Source organism: Phyllostomus discolor, chromosome 7 (genome assembly GCF_004126475.2).
Source record: "Phyllostomus discolor isolate MPI-MPIP mPhyDis1 chromosome 7, mPhyDis1.pri.v3, whole genome shotgun sequence".
Classification (NCBI taxonomy): Eukaryota; Metazoa; Chordata; class Mammalia; order Chiroptera; family Phyllostomidae; genus Phyllostomus; species Phyllostomus discolor.
The window spans coordinates 134,119,066-134,133,292 of record NC_040909.2 but is presented as its reverse complement, the minus strand read 5'-3'; the positions used below and the strand labels follow the sequence as shown (position 1 = coordinate 134,133,292).

The following is a 14,227-nucleotide window of genomic DNA, read 5'->3' as shown; positions in this document are numbered from 1 at the left end:
CTAGAGGGATTCCATCCGATCTTCACCCTGCCCTAACGGGCAAGGAGCTGTCTGCACTTTACAGATGCCCCCGGAGGGGAGGGGGCGAGGCCCCAAGAAGGCAAGTGAGCAGGTCCCTTTGCCAAGCAGTGTCACGGCCCGAACAGGACCAGGCAGGTGGATGGAGCAGACCAGACTAATATAGCAACAGGCCCCGGCAGACCCCCGAGCCCTGGCGGTTGTGGTTGTGCAGGGCGTCCAGAAGGAACAGTTCAAGCCCCGTTTCCCTGTGCTGGAGGCAGAGGGGGGGTGGGGGGGCGGGGACACACACACAGCCTCCCACCCGGTTGCTCAGAAAGGGAGTTCCGAGCTCTGCACATCGGGCTGAACAGACGAAACCGCTGATGCTCACAGCCCTAAGGACCCCCTCGCACACGGGGAAAGACACCGGCTGTTTGGAAGCCAGTTTCCAAAGACTCGGGTTCCCCCAAGAGAATCCCCGTCCGTGTTCTCAGCCTAATAGTCTCCTTGACTTTTGTCATGGTCGCCCTCACCCTTGGGGGACGCGTTCCAAGAACCCCCGGTGGGTGCCCGAAACCATGGAGAGTGGCAAACCCCACCTACGCATACGGTTTTTCCTGCCCATACACTCCTATGATGAAGTTTAACGTACAAATTAAGCACAGTAAGATACTAACACCCATGACTAAGACAATATAAGAATTATAATGACATACTGAAATAACAGTTACGTGAATATGGTGTCTCTCTCGATATCTTACTGGACTGTACCTACCTTTTCACTGAAAGGCAGTACTTGACGGCTTCTCCGTGGCATAGCTGAATTGCCAGCATCGCTATTCTTGCGCTTTTTGACCACTAATAAATAAAACCAGGGGGACGAGAACCCAAGCACTGCGACAGTGCGACAGTGCACTCATCGCATCACCAAACCGGCTCCCATGTGACTACGGGCGGGCGGAGTGTCCGCAGCCGGAAGACGCAAAGACGCGGAGACGCTGGACGAAGGGACGATCTCGCCCGAGCAGGACTCGCGAGATTTCATCACACGACTTAAGACTGTCGCGCGATTTAAATTTATGAACTGCTTATTTCAGGAATTTTGCATTTAGTACTTTTGAACTAAGCTGGACCTTGGGTCGCCGAAGTCACAGAAGGTGAAGCTGCGGATCAGGAGGGGCGGGTGTGCTCAGGACGCTTCCGTTCTCCCTGCCGCCCCCGCGGACCCTTCACTGTGCTGAGGCCGCCGTCCTGCACACCCAGGCTGATCTGACTGCTTGAGCCGAGCTCCTCCACCCTGCCTCTCCCCTTTGACCCTTGTTAGTTAAAGCCTTAAACTTAGCTGTAAGCGCATGCATACACACAATTTACCAAAAACAAGCATAAATATGATCACAGCACCGAGTTTTTTTTTCCTTTTCCGCCCATTTCCTCCTCCTCAGCAGCCCTGACCCTGCGGGTGCCCATGACACCGACACCCAGCGGTGCTTACTGGTCCATGTCCATGCTCGCCCAGCTCTGTGCAGACAGCAGCATGGTCACATACCCGGGGGTGCACATACAGGGGTCCACCGGCTTGTTTGTTCACTAAAGATGAACTCACATCCTATGGTCTGTGCCATGCACCCTATTTCACACCATCGCACCAGGCTGCAGAACCCTCTCCCCGCCCACCAGTGCGATTCCAATGCGTTGTGTTTCACGCTGCGTTAAATATTTACCATGGGTGTTTCAGGCAGCTCAGTCACTCTGTTTCCTAACAGTTTTCCCCTGCCGTGAAAACCAGCACAGGAGACACCCCAGTACATGTGTGTGTCCGCGCATTCTGGCTGGGCCTGAGGGTTCCTGTGTCTGTAGTTCACATAGCTGTTGCCAGCCTGCTTTGCTAAAAATGCTGCTGTTGCCCCTCAGCTCGTAAGAGTCAGGCCTCTGTCAGTTCCCTCCCCACCAGGCCGCGTATGTGACGCGTCACAGCACCCAGCCCCAAGGTGGATGCGAGCCCTGGCTGGCGATGAGAAAGGACAGGCCAGGGATGGGCACGCCCCGAGGCCAGCCCGCCTTACCTGTTGTAGCTGTGCAGCAGGTCGAAAACCATCATGTCCGTGGTGTTGACAAACTTGCACTGGACGGGCAGAAATCCGCCGTCCGGGGAACACTGGGGCGGCGACTTGTCCCCCACCCCGTGGAGGAGGCGGCGGTTCCTTATCTCACAGCTCCCCGGACCTAAACATTTCCAAGGACAAGCATTCCCTTCGTGCGCACGCACCGGTGCAGACGCTTCTGCAGTCTGCAGGCGTGCGTCCGTGCTGCACACGGGACAGCTGGACACCCAAATAGGGACGCAGGTCATGGAAATCCTGCTTCTGCTTCTAAGAGTCAGCCAGCGAACAGTCCTCATCCACCCGATGGAGACACTGCACGTGCTCAGATCCTCCTCCAAGGCTTTGATCCCTGCGCTTTTGATCCCTCTGCCTTGCAGTTGCGGTGGGGAATGCTGCACCACCACCCCCCTCCCCGGGGAGCCGGGACCCGGGGACACTCACATCTCGCGGGGCTCCCCAGCTGGCGGGTCCCATACACCTCCATCCCCTCTGTGTCCACACACCAGCACTGCTCCCGCCGCACATCACACTGCACGGGCGTGTACGCCCCCGAGTCCTGACACTGCGGGAGGTAGGCGGCGGCCGTGCCGTTGAGGTAGCCGCTCAGCAGGACTTGCTGCTTCTGGAGCTGGCAGAAGGACAGACCTAAGGGCGCAAGGAACGGCGTCAGGTCTCAGGCAGGGAGAGCTCAGCTGCCTCCCTGGACGGGGGAGGTGGCCCTCTCCACAGCGGAGAGTTGCCACCAGGCCGTGGGCGGTGACAGGTGAGCAGGTGGCAGGCTCAGGGCCAGCCTTCTGACTGACTGTCCTCCTTTATCCCAGGAAGGGCAGCTGTCATCCCGCCCTACCAGCCCCCGGGACACCCCACTGCCCCGCTGCTGCAGAGGTGGGTGTGAACGGAGTCAGGCCTGGCTGCCAGCAGAGCTTGTCTGGGTCCGATTCTCCCCATGGGCTTGCTGTGCAACCTCGGGGGAGTTGCTTCACCTCTCTGTGCCCCACTCTTCTCCTCTCTAGAACTGAACATACAACTGCCCTCCTCGGCTACAGGAGGGTAAGTGACATGAGCAACACTGTGCCCCTATTGAACAGGCCCCGTGTGCCTGGGGTTTCACGTGTGTGTTAACCCCTCACGCACCCTGTGAGGCCGACCCTGTGTTCCTGTTACAGACGAGGAAATATAGTGCAGTGCGGGCATGCGAGCCGGCCAGCATCTGCCACCCAGAGGGCCGGGAGCCACCGGCCGGGACACACCGGAGCCCAACACCGAGCCTTTCCCCACGGGAGGCTTGCTCGGCTCTGGGCTCGATTCCACCGTTCAAAGGCGGCCGCCTTAAGCGGACCTTGGTTTTAGGCTTAGCTGTGCCATGCTCTACACGGGGACTGTGTTCCTTCGCCCACTCATCACAATCATCGTGTTAACAGGGAAGCTCTAGATCTCAGGGACACCTCGGGGGAGAACACACGCGGTGTGTACCCAGCGGCCCCCTGCTCGGAGGCCTCGGATGTCTGCTCACCGTGGTGTCCTCAGTGCCAGGCCCAGCCCCCGACACGTGGGGGCTGGGCAGCTCTTTGCTGAGCAGGCGACTTGACTGTCTCCTGTCTCACAGGAGCCCTGCAGGACACGGGCCTCGGCTGCAGGACAGCCAGCCTAACTCAGGGGGACGGCCAGCAGCCCGGAGGGGCACCTGCCCGCTCACGTGACGAGCCCAGTGCTCTCACGTGATGTGTGTGGACCTAACAAGGGTCCCCCTTCCCGTGGGACAGCCCCATCCCCCCCTTTCACACTTACACGCCACGGGCCGCCCGGGCTGCCTGCTGCCAGGCACCTCCCTGCCATCGGCGCCCACGCACCAGCAGGAGCGGCCATCACTCCTGCACTGGACAGTCCTGCAGGCAGGAGAGACACAGCTGGTGGACAGGGCTGAGGGCTCCCGAGGCCACGGCCCAGGTTGCCTTCCCTCTGTCCCTCCAACCGCCCAAGTGTTAACTCACGTACATTAGGGAGGGGTTGGAGTGGAGGGGGCGGGGCTTGGGAAAGGGAGAGGCCTTCTTTCCTGTCCTGCCCGCCCCCGAAGCCCTGGTCGTTCACCCCCCTGCTCCATCCGCAGGCCCTGTAGCAAACGCCTGTCCTGGGGTGCGATGCTGCAGCCACGTGGAGGCTGCAGGCGGTACAGTCAGGGTCCTCCTCCATGGACCGGAGGCGGGGATACCCCGTGGGGGGTCAGAGAGCAGGGCCTCGGTTACAGTGACCCAGGGAAGCACACGCCTGGGGTTTCCCAGGGGGCCTCCCAGGGGCAGCGATGGCTGTACTGAGCCGGGGGGTGATCAGGTGTTACGAGAGGAGTTTCAGGTAAAGGGAGTAGGGTGAGCTTGAAACTACGAGCGGCTAGAACCAGGGAAACGCCACGTAAATGAGGCCAGTGACGTGGCGAGCCGTCCTGACTTTCCCGCTGCCCCAGAATCCCCAGGGGGCCGAGCAGGCCCTGCTGGACGAGAAGCATCACTAGCCTGTGGGGCGCATGTGCGAGGGTTGATAAGCGCATTTGGGTGTCTATAAAATGGAGCAGGGAGGGCTGTTCTGTACTGCCTCCCAGATGGCAATCCTCCAGAGGGAGTCCCCCAAGTTCAAGGTGACCGGAGGAGCCTGGGAAGATCGATCAGATTTCAGACAAAGGACTCCTGTGTATTCCCCGGTGGTGGTGGTGTTTAGCTCGCCACTCCACTCCACAGGGAGAGAGTCCAGGACCCAAGTTCACGATGGGGCAGTGGAAAGGCCCTTTCAGGGGGAGCTTACTGGGGCCCCAGCAGCCACCGGCCTGACGTCCAAGTGGCTTCGGTTCCCTCCACCTCTGGCTTCTCGAGAGGGACGGAGGAGGAGGGGAGGCACCAAGGCGTGAGCCATTCGATCCCTCACACCTGCTATTAAAGGAATTCCAGTAAAAGTCTTGGCAGAAAAGGGAGGGATGCCCTGGTCCTCCTGGCTGGGGAGAAGCGTGGACTGGGGCGCTCTGGGCCAGCCCCTCCAGGGCTGATTAGGGGAACCGAGAGGCGTCCCTCCTCGTGGCAGTGGCCGAGTCTCAGGACAGGGAGGAGAGGGAAAGGCAGGGCCCCGGGGCAGGGAACATGAGATGCTTTCACGTGGCCTCTCAAGACCAGAGAGCGCACGTGGCCGCGGCCAGCGTAACCCTTACTGGAAGCTGCCGTCCTCGGCGCACTGGGGGACGTAGTCCGCTCGGGCCTGAAAGGCCCTCTCCCTCTGCAGCTCGCAGGGGCGGAGGGGCTGGGCGTCCACCTGGTACTCTGCGGAAAGACCAGGGACTCGTCAGGGAAGGGTGTGGCCCGGGCCCCGGGCACAGACACGGGGCCCCTTCGGCACAAACCCCCTTCGGGCTCTCGTTTCTGGCATCGCCCGCCACTGCGTGCCCACCTGCAATTCTGCAACTGTGAGCAGTTTTCCCAGCATGACATTAGCTCGTTTAATGCTCAGCACACCCCGTGGATGGGGGCAGAGGGGCGTGTGTGTCCACGTGGCACCGAGGCGGGGACAGTGAAAGCAACCTGCTACAGGGCCCCCTGCTGGCAATGGAAGGATTCAGAACAAACGCCTGGACTGCCTGCTCCCACCCCCACGCCCCCACGCCAGCCCCATCACCACCAGCGGTGGCTGGGTTAGGTCCGAACACCCCATAAAGGGGCTGTTCCTGAACTTCTCATCCCTCCCTGCAGACGGAGCTGCTGCCTGGCACAGAGTAGAAATACAAATTAATTAGAGCGTCTCACGTGTCCAGTTTTCACTGAGAACATGAGAAACGCGCGGGGCTTGCTCAGAAATCGCAGCCGCGTCAGCCTAGCGTCACCGGCTTCCTTTTCCGGGGAGGGAAGGGGGGCTCAGACTCATGCAAGGCCACACACGCAGTAAGTGGCTGCGGCAACCAGAATGGAGGTCCACAGGCAGGTTTGTTCCTTCCCTGCCGGCTGACCATTCAAACCCCTCTCCAGCACGACCTAGACCTTGAGATAGCTAGGGAAATTTTTTTTAAGAAGTCAATATCAAAAACTCGCTAACTGTGGGGTGCGAGGAGTTAGAATCAAACGAGGAAGATCTAACTTCCCATCTTCTGTCCACCGAACACTAGCTCTGTGACCTCAGACAACTGAGTCTCTACCTTGGTAAAGAAAAGAGCAAAACACCACCCAGGGGACATCGCGGGGAGTCAGCGAGGTCACAGGTGTTCACAGGCCCCGGGTGGAGCCTGGCTGGCTGATCTCAGAGCTCTGGCCTGGGGGCTCCCCCCTCCTCCCGCTCCAAGGCCGCCGTGGGCTGAGGACTCACCGAAGATGTTGGCCGACACCACGCAGGCAGCGCCCAGCAGAGGGAAGACCCACAGGGCCAGTGCCATTCTTCTGGGCCCCTTCTGGGGTGAAGAGGTGGACGCTGTCCTGCCCCAGCACTCTGGCCAGGGAAGCTTTATGGAGCTGCGGTGCCCTCCCCCTGCACCCCACCCCACCCCGCCCCCCTGCTCTCAGGGAAGCAGCACCGCCCTGTCCTCTCTGCGGGTCACAAGGGCCCCTCCACCTGCCCTGCTCCCTGAGGACACTCGTGTGGCCAGTGGGGGATGAAAATCCTGCAGAGTAAATCTTGCAGTGGGGGGCAGAATTGGGTTGGGTGGCTTCAAAATTCATCTTCGTGTAAAAAACTCGGAGCTCTGTGGTTTCATGGACAACAGGCTCAGGCCCACCGGGAGAAGAGCAACCCCTCCTTCCCTCCTTCCCTCCCGCCACCCCTCCTTCCCTCCCTCCTTCCTTCCACCAGTATTTACTTGGAGCCCGACAGTAGCAGACACTGTGCGAGGCAGTGAGGTGAGGGTAAGGCAGAGAACAAAAGCAGAATCAATAAAACACAATGGAACACTACGTACGCAGCAGAGAGAAAGAAGGAGCTCCTACCTTTTGCAACAGCATGGATGGAGCTGGAGAGCATCATGCTAAGGGAAACAAGCCAGGCAGTGAGAGACAAATACCTTTTGACCTCACTTTATTGTGTTCAATCTAATGAACACAATAAACTAATGAGAAAAATAGAAATGGAGACATGGGAACATGGAACAGACTAATAACTGGGGGGCGGCGAGGTGGAAGGAAGGGGGAGGGACTCGTCAGAGAACACGTACGAGTGACCCGTGGACATGGACAATGGGGCAGGGATGGACTGTGGGCGAGAGGGGTGGGCTGGGTGGAGAGGGGCAAAAGGGCGAAAAGAAACTGGGACAACTATAATGGAAGAAACAATTAAATAATGTAGGTTTTCCTCATTGAAAAAAAAACACGGAGCGTAAGAACTGTGCGAGCAGGGCCAAGTGCACGCGGGCACGCACGTTCCAGCCCCTCCCCCTGCCGCCTCTGCCCCGACCTCAGATGCCACCGGCCTAAAGGGCACGAGAGCTACGTCTTCCGCGCAAAGTCTCTACTTCAGTGTGCTTTCTCTTCGCACAGCCAGCTTCCTGCCCTCACTCCTGCCCCTGCGTGCCCTGGCAAGGTCACCCCCTGCCCTGAGCCCCAGCCTCCTCCTGGAGAAAACAGAAATAAAAAGAGAACGATAATGGGTGTCTACTTGTGAGGGAGGCCGCGAGGGAATAAACGGGACATTGGCGAGTATGTGCCCAAGAAATGCTCGTTGTTACTATTGATGTCCTCCTTTGCAAACAGCCCTGTGCCAGGGCATGACAGGTACATATGCAGAAGAACCCAGCAGGGTGGGGGGCCAGTGACACGTCGGGACAGGCAGGGGGTGGTGGGCACGCAAAGAGGATATAGCACTTGAGCGGAGACAAAGGGCGACAGAATCCGGAGGGACATCATTCAGGGGAGAGGGGAGGGCAGGGGACAGGCTGGGAGGTGGTGCCCACTCCGCTCCAGGGAGAAAAATGAAAGAGACGTCACCACAGGACAGAGGGCTGCACCATGGAAGAGGGCTGCTTAGGTGTCGCAAGAGTTAACACTGGTAAGGCACTCAAAACGGTGCTGTATGTAAGTACATGGTATTGGTTACTGTCTCATTTCTGCGTGTGTGATACAGACTATAGAAAGTAAAACTCAACAGTTATTTTCACTGACAGGTATAGGATTGAAATCAGGTGAGAAGCCCTGCTCCGCACACCCTTCCTGAGGAATCACAGCAGCTCACAGCTCCAGCATCTCCAGCACCGGCTCCAGCTCTGGCTCCAGCATCTCCAGCTCCGGCTCCAGCACCGGCTCCAGCACCGGCTCGACTTCTCTGCCTCGATGCTTCACAGACATTTCAAATTCAGTGCATCCCGAGTGGGACTTCCCGACACTTGTAATGCTGTGACACCTGAATGTCACTGCTGTCTCTAGGAGTAAACCTGACTCTGCCACCTGAGACCTCTGTCCCTATTGCATCAGCTTCAAAATCCTACCAGCAAGCCCTCCCGCCCATCCCTCGGGCACGCGCCCTCCTCTGCAGCCTCGCTGCCCCTGCCTCCTTCAGGGCCCCACCTCCAGACTAGCTGAGGAGCGCAGCCTCCTATGCGGCCTCCCCGCCTCACACCCTGGCCCTCGCCAGGCTGCTCCTCCAGCTGTAGAGGCGGAGAATGGAGACGCACTTCTCGGGTGCTTGGGGGGAAGCACAGGCAGGTCTTGGCGACCGTGGAGCCATGGGGCAGAGGCACAACTAAGCAGGAGACTTAGATTTAGGTGGTTTGAGATGTGTTGCATGTGCTGGTAAAGACGACACAAGAGGCAGAACTCCCTCCGCCCGGCGCCCCAGCTGCACAGGCCAAGTTGCACCCCGTGCTGTGGGAAGCCAGCAGCCTGTCCTCACTGTAGCAATGGAACAATCGTGGGCTATGTAACAAGACCACCCCGAAGTGCGTGCACGGAGCTGGCACAGGTCAGCCTGTGCTGAGTCATCCTCGCTGGCCCAGCAAGGAAGCAACAGAATGGCATCAGCAGCTCCTGCCCCGCTGCGCCAGGGGTGGGGGGCTCCGCTCCACTGGGTTTGGGGACACGGATTCACAGCCCTGGGGTGAAGAGAGCTGTGAGGTCACGGAACTGCAGAGGGTGAGCTGTCTGCACTCCAGACTGCACCTGGAGGAGGGCAGTGCTCAGCCGGCTGGGGCAGCGAGCACGCTCAGCGGGCCAGAACTGCAGGCTCTCGGGGCGCCCCCAGCAGCACCCGGAGCCCCCCAGAGAGGTGCTTCTCTCCGCGCAAGCAGCAGAGCGGTGAGTTTGGAGAGCGCCAGGCCTCCTCGCCGCGGAACCGAGCTGTCATCGTGACTCAGCGGCTGGCTGCCCGCTCTCACCGTGCAGCCTCGGAGCTGGGAGGACCAGCAGGCTGCCATGGCCACCTGGGTGGCAGTGCCCTGGTCTGGTCGGCTCCGGGCTCAGGCCTCCGTCACTCCCGCAGGCTCCTCATCACCGGCCCGCCACCTTCCCCTCTCCTTGGCCCCAAACACAGTCACAGAACCTCCTCTTTCATCCCCTTCCTCCTCGAAGACCCGTGTGCGTGTACAATGCGCGCTCACTGAAGATCTGGGGGAAGTGGAGGGTGAACGGGATTCAGGGGAGGAAACGGCTTCACAACATCACGTTTCTGGGATCCAGTAGCTGTCGCTCGCCACAGGGAATCAGGGAATCACCTCCGCCTTAACCAGCCAAGCCCCCCTCCCACACCAGGAACTCAGAGCCACACCCCCCCCCCACCCCTTCCCCTGGGCTGGAGAACACTATCCCCAGAGGGATAATCCACATTCCTGGTACTTCTGCTTCCAGAAAGGTGGATGGACTTGAACAGACATACTTTCCCTGCTCCTCCTGCTAAGCGTGGCTGAAAACCCTCGGACGTTACAGATAAACAGAGCACACCGAAAGGTGGACCAAGGAAGACAGCCAGCCAGCAACCTCAGGACCAGAGGTGCAGTGTGGCAATAAGTTGCCTGGGCTGAATTTTTGCCTCGTGTATCTCAGACTAGGTGTTGGAGGAGCAGCAATCTAGAAAGTTCCAAAAAACTCAGACAACCCCCTTCCCCCAACAAAGCTTCTGGAGCCCAATGTCCAGGAAAGGACCCCACAGACCTAACTGCAGCTCCGCTACCCACTTGGGCAGACAGGAGAAGGGTGGTCCCCCCTCGGCAAGGGATGAGGAGGAGGCTCCCCCAGGCCCTGGGCCAGGGAGTGTGTGAGGAGCCAGGGCCTTCACAGCAGCTGGGCAGTAACGAGCCCCTCTTGCTGGGGGATCAGCAGAGACCACATGGGGCGCCTGAACTCCCACCCCCACCCAGGGTCTCTTCCTTCCGACAGGGTGGGGTCAGAAGGGGCTGGTGGGCAGGCAGCACCGTCCCCGCTGCCCAGCAGCAGCAAAGCCATCTCCCGGTGGGGTCCCCGAGCGTCACATTGTAACAGGGTGCAGCCAAGAGGAGGACCCCAAATAGGGATTTGGAATGGGGTCCAGAACTCAAAATGTCCAGGAAATATTAGGATGTTCTCACTGCCCTCCCCCCCCACAGATGTGGGTTGGGGGAAGGGACACATGGAGCAGGGCCATTGAGAGCTGCTTTGCATAGTAACAGCCTTGCAGCTAACCTCTGGTGTGGTCATTTAACATATCTATAACCTTTGACTGGTTACATAGATATGTTAAATAGCTGTGGCCGGTGCTCTGAGCCAGGGGAATGGAAGTAACTTCCCCACCAAGATGTAATTGGGGGGCAGTTCCCCCGAGCTGCAGTGCCCGAGTGGGAGCTTGGAGAAGATTGGCTCCATGACATGGCGCCACGCCTTCCCAAACTCACGATGGCAGCCCAGTAAAGCTGGAAGGCTTTGAGAGTGCTGGCAGGTGTAACAGATTGTGGGAGGAGTCGGAAATGGGGCTGCAGAGGAAGACTGGCGTGGGGATTCAAACCCAGACGCGGCAGCCATTGAGGGGAGAACCACGCAGTTTTGGCCGACTGGAGACTCCCGTGGCCCTGGGAGAGAGAACCACTCGGCTTTGGCAGAGTGGAGACTCGCAGCCATTGTGCAGGGAGGACCATGCGGCTGGGGCTGTGGAGAGAGAACCTCGCAGCTTTGCCAGAGTGGGGACCCCCACAGCTTTAGAAGGGGAACCACCACCCGGCTTTAGCAGAGATCCTGGTGACACAGCTGATGGTGCTGGGAACCAAGGGAGGCCTACCAGCCGAGACGGATTACTGGGAAGAACCAGGGGCTGCCTGAGCCTCGGACTTCTATTTTCCTGAGATATGGTACCCCAGACTGGGCAAAGGGGGGAAGGAAGGACTGTGTGTGTTTGTGGGTGTTTTAAGGGACTTTGGGATTTTGATGAAGACATTAGGTCACTACTTTAAGTTTGTACAGCATTAAACATTTCCTTTCCTCTTCACGAATCTCTGGCATTGAGAGATGTCTTTCCTCTGGCGGCGGACATAACGAACCTGGGGGGTTCCTTTTGGTAACAGTATGTTGCCGTCGGCCCCCCTTGGCCCCTTGTTGTTCTGTAACAACTCGGGGAGCAAGAGGGAGGCACCGCACACCCTCCAGTCAGCACAGGCCTAGTGGGGCGCAGATAACCCCACCCCACCAGCAGGAACCTGGGTTTCTGTCCCCACCTGGTGACGGAGGCGGTGCGCCTCCGTCCCCACCACAGCGAGGCCCGTTGAGTTCTAACAAGGGAAGTTTAAAGGCGACCTACAGTGTTTTTACACAACACCCACTGTCCCAGTTCTGACAGAAATCACTCGTCACACCAAAAACCACCAAAACACCAACCTGAAAGGTCGGCTGTCTCAGACCGCGGTCGGTGGGCACCATACCTGGTACCGAGCCACCCCCCGGCAGGGAACCCTCTGGCCCGTTTTGATGACCAGAACACGCACGAGGTTAGGACTCCAGCAGTGACAGTGCCGTGACATGGTCTCTATGAGAAGCGGTGCACTGCCCGTGGGAGAAGCAGGAAGCGGACCGTCCATCCCGAGGACCCTGCACGTGGACCAGCGGAAAGATGCGTGAACACGGCGGGTTGCCGGGTGGGCTCTCGGAGCGCTGCTGTCCCCGGAGAGGAAGCCCCCAGGAGACCCAGGGGACAGGAGGGGCAACAGGGGCTCTGCTTTCAACGTGTGGAGTACGAATGTGTGGGAGGAAGTCTGTTCATAGAAACGGGTGTCAGGGACGCAGGCTTTACCTGGAATGATGAGAATAACCATGTTCCCTAAAAGAGAAAGGGCTTTACCCTTAAGTTTGAAAATCATAATCCACTGGTGTGGCTCAGTGGATTGAGCGCAGGCCTGTAAACCAAAGGGTCGCTGGTTCGATTCCCAGTCAGGGCACATGCCTGGGTCACAGGCCAGGCCCCCAGTAGGGGGCACGTGAGAGGCAACTACACATTGATGTTTCTCTCCCTTCTTCCCTTCCCCTCTCTCTAAAAAATAATCTTTAAAAACACACACACAAAAGAAAATAACTCAGTAGAACCACACACCAGTATGAGGAAGTGCAAATTCCATGTATCAGTAACACACTGAGAATGATCGCTTCTCACCAATGTCTGGATAGCAATAGAGTTCTTTTCAAGAAACACCCTCTTCTACTTTGTTTATATTTAAATATATATATATATATATCCTTGTGGGTTTTATTTTTTTATTTTTTAATCCTCACCCGAGGATATATTGATTGATTAGAGAGGAACTTCAATGTGAGAAACATTGACTGGTTTCCTCGCTTACCCACCCGGACCAGGGATCGAACCTACAACCTTTTGCTGCCCAGGATGACACTCCAACCAACTGAGCCACTTGGCCAGTGCGCCTGTGGTTTTTTAAAGTAAGACTACGTGGAAAGAAAAGCTGCTCATCTGAAACCTCTCATAGTACTGGACTTACTCTCCTAAATAAGGAATGCTTAGCCTACTGGTTGCTCCAAGCCTTCGATCCTTGATACAGTCTTGATGCAGATGCCGGCCCACAGCATGTGTGTCATTATGGATGAAATGAGACATTCACACGGACTACCAAGTAGGTGGAGAAAAAGGGACAGCATGGCTTTTCTCTCAAGGGGAGCAAAAGCCTTAGCCCTTGACGTGACCAGCCTTTATTTCTTTTTCTCCGCCCATTACATGATGGACCTCACTTACTATGCACAGGTTCTCTTTAGGTGGTTACCTTTTACAGAAAACAAAGGAGCCAATGCAGCTAATCACATCCCAGAAGAGGGGTATTTGCAAAGAAAAAGGCAAAAGTAGTTGAACTGGTTACACTCATCCTTGGAAGGTTTAGCATGGATTTTAGGAAGTTACTTTGCAATAAAGGTCTTCAATTCAGGGTGGGGCAGTTTGTTTTTGTTTTTGTTTTTTTCTTTTAGCAAGAGCAAGACTCAAAGCCACCTAGGCACATTGCAGGCCTGATTCCCCACGGGAGAACCTATCCGTGGGTGTGGGTCCTGTGCATCTCTGAGTGGGAACTGGGCCCATGCCATGCAAAATGGTCTCCTACACATTCTGTATTAAATGGATACATACATACAAATCATTTGACTTCGATTTGTTTTTAAAATCGAAATTTAAGAACTCATAGACTTCCAATTCTTATACGTAGCAGAGTAAAATCCTCAGCGATCTAACCCTCTGGAACTCCCAGGGTGCTGCCTGCTACCAAACAGCGTGACCTCACCGGAAGAGCACACGGGCCCTCGCCCGACCTCAGTGGCCGGGGCCTGAGAGGGCGAGGGCTCCCAGGTACAGAGGGGCTTCCTCAGGTGTCCCCAAGAGGCTAGGCACCGCCACTGTCAGGCTATAAAGTCGATGTCTGGATTTAACTGCAAGAGGGAAAGTGTAGAGCTACTATTGTAACACGCGAAAGAGAGAGACAGCATCGACCTTGAAGAGACGTTAGCAAGTCTACGCCACACGCGGGGTACAGGCACTCTTTTTCCTTTAATGTGAAAACTGAAGCAGCCATCCCCAAGTATCACCTCGACTAGAGCTTTCCATCTCTCGGTGAGGTCTTTGGCAAAGGGAACGCGTCACAGGGAAACGCAGGGGACCGTGCTCTGTGTCCGCTGCTCTCTGGCACATCGGTCAGATGAAAGAATCGCAGAAGGCAAGAGAAACTTCTC

General features: G+C 57.4%; 1 protein-coding gene across 1 annotated transcript in view; it reads right to left on the bottom strand.

Moving 5' to 3' along the window:
• Window positions 1-6,501, bottom strand: part of TG (thyroglobulin) — a 200,486-nt gene extending 193,985 nt beyond the window's left edge. The window contains exons 1-5 of the mRNA XM_028533893.2: window positions 6,435-6,501; window positions 5,293-5,401; window positions 3,891-3,988; window positions 2,544-2,747; window positions 2,064-2,223 (exon numbers count right to left, since the gene is read on the bottom strand). Of these exons, the coding sequence (XP_028389694.1) occupies window positions 2,064-2,223; window positions 2,544-2,747; window positions 3,891-3,988; window positions 5,293-5,401; window positions 6,435-6,501 (638 nt within the window). The remainder of the gene's footprint in view (window positions 1-2,063; window positions 2,224-2,543; window positions 2,748-3,890; window positions 3,989-5,292; window positions 5,402-6,434) is intronic.
• Window positions 6,502-14,227: the final 7,726 nt, after the last annotated feature.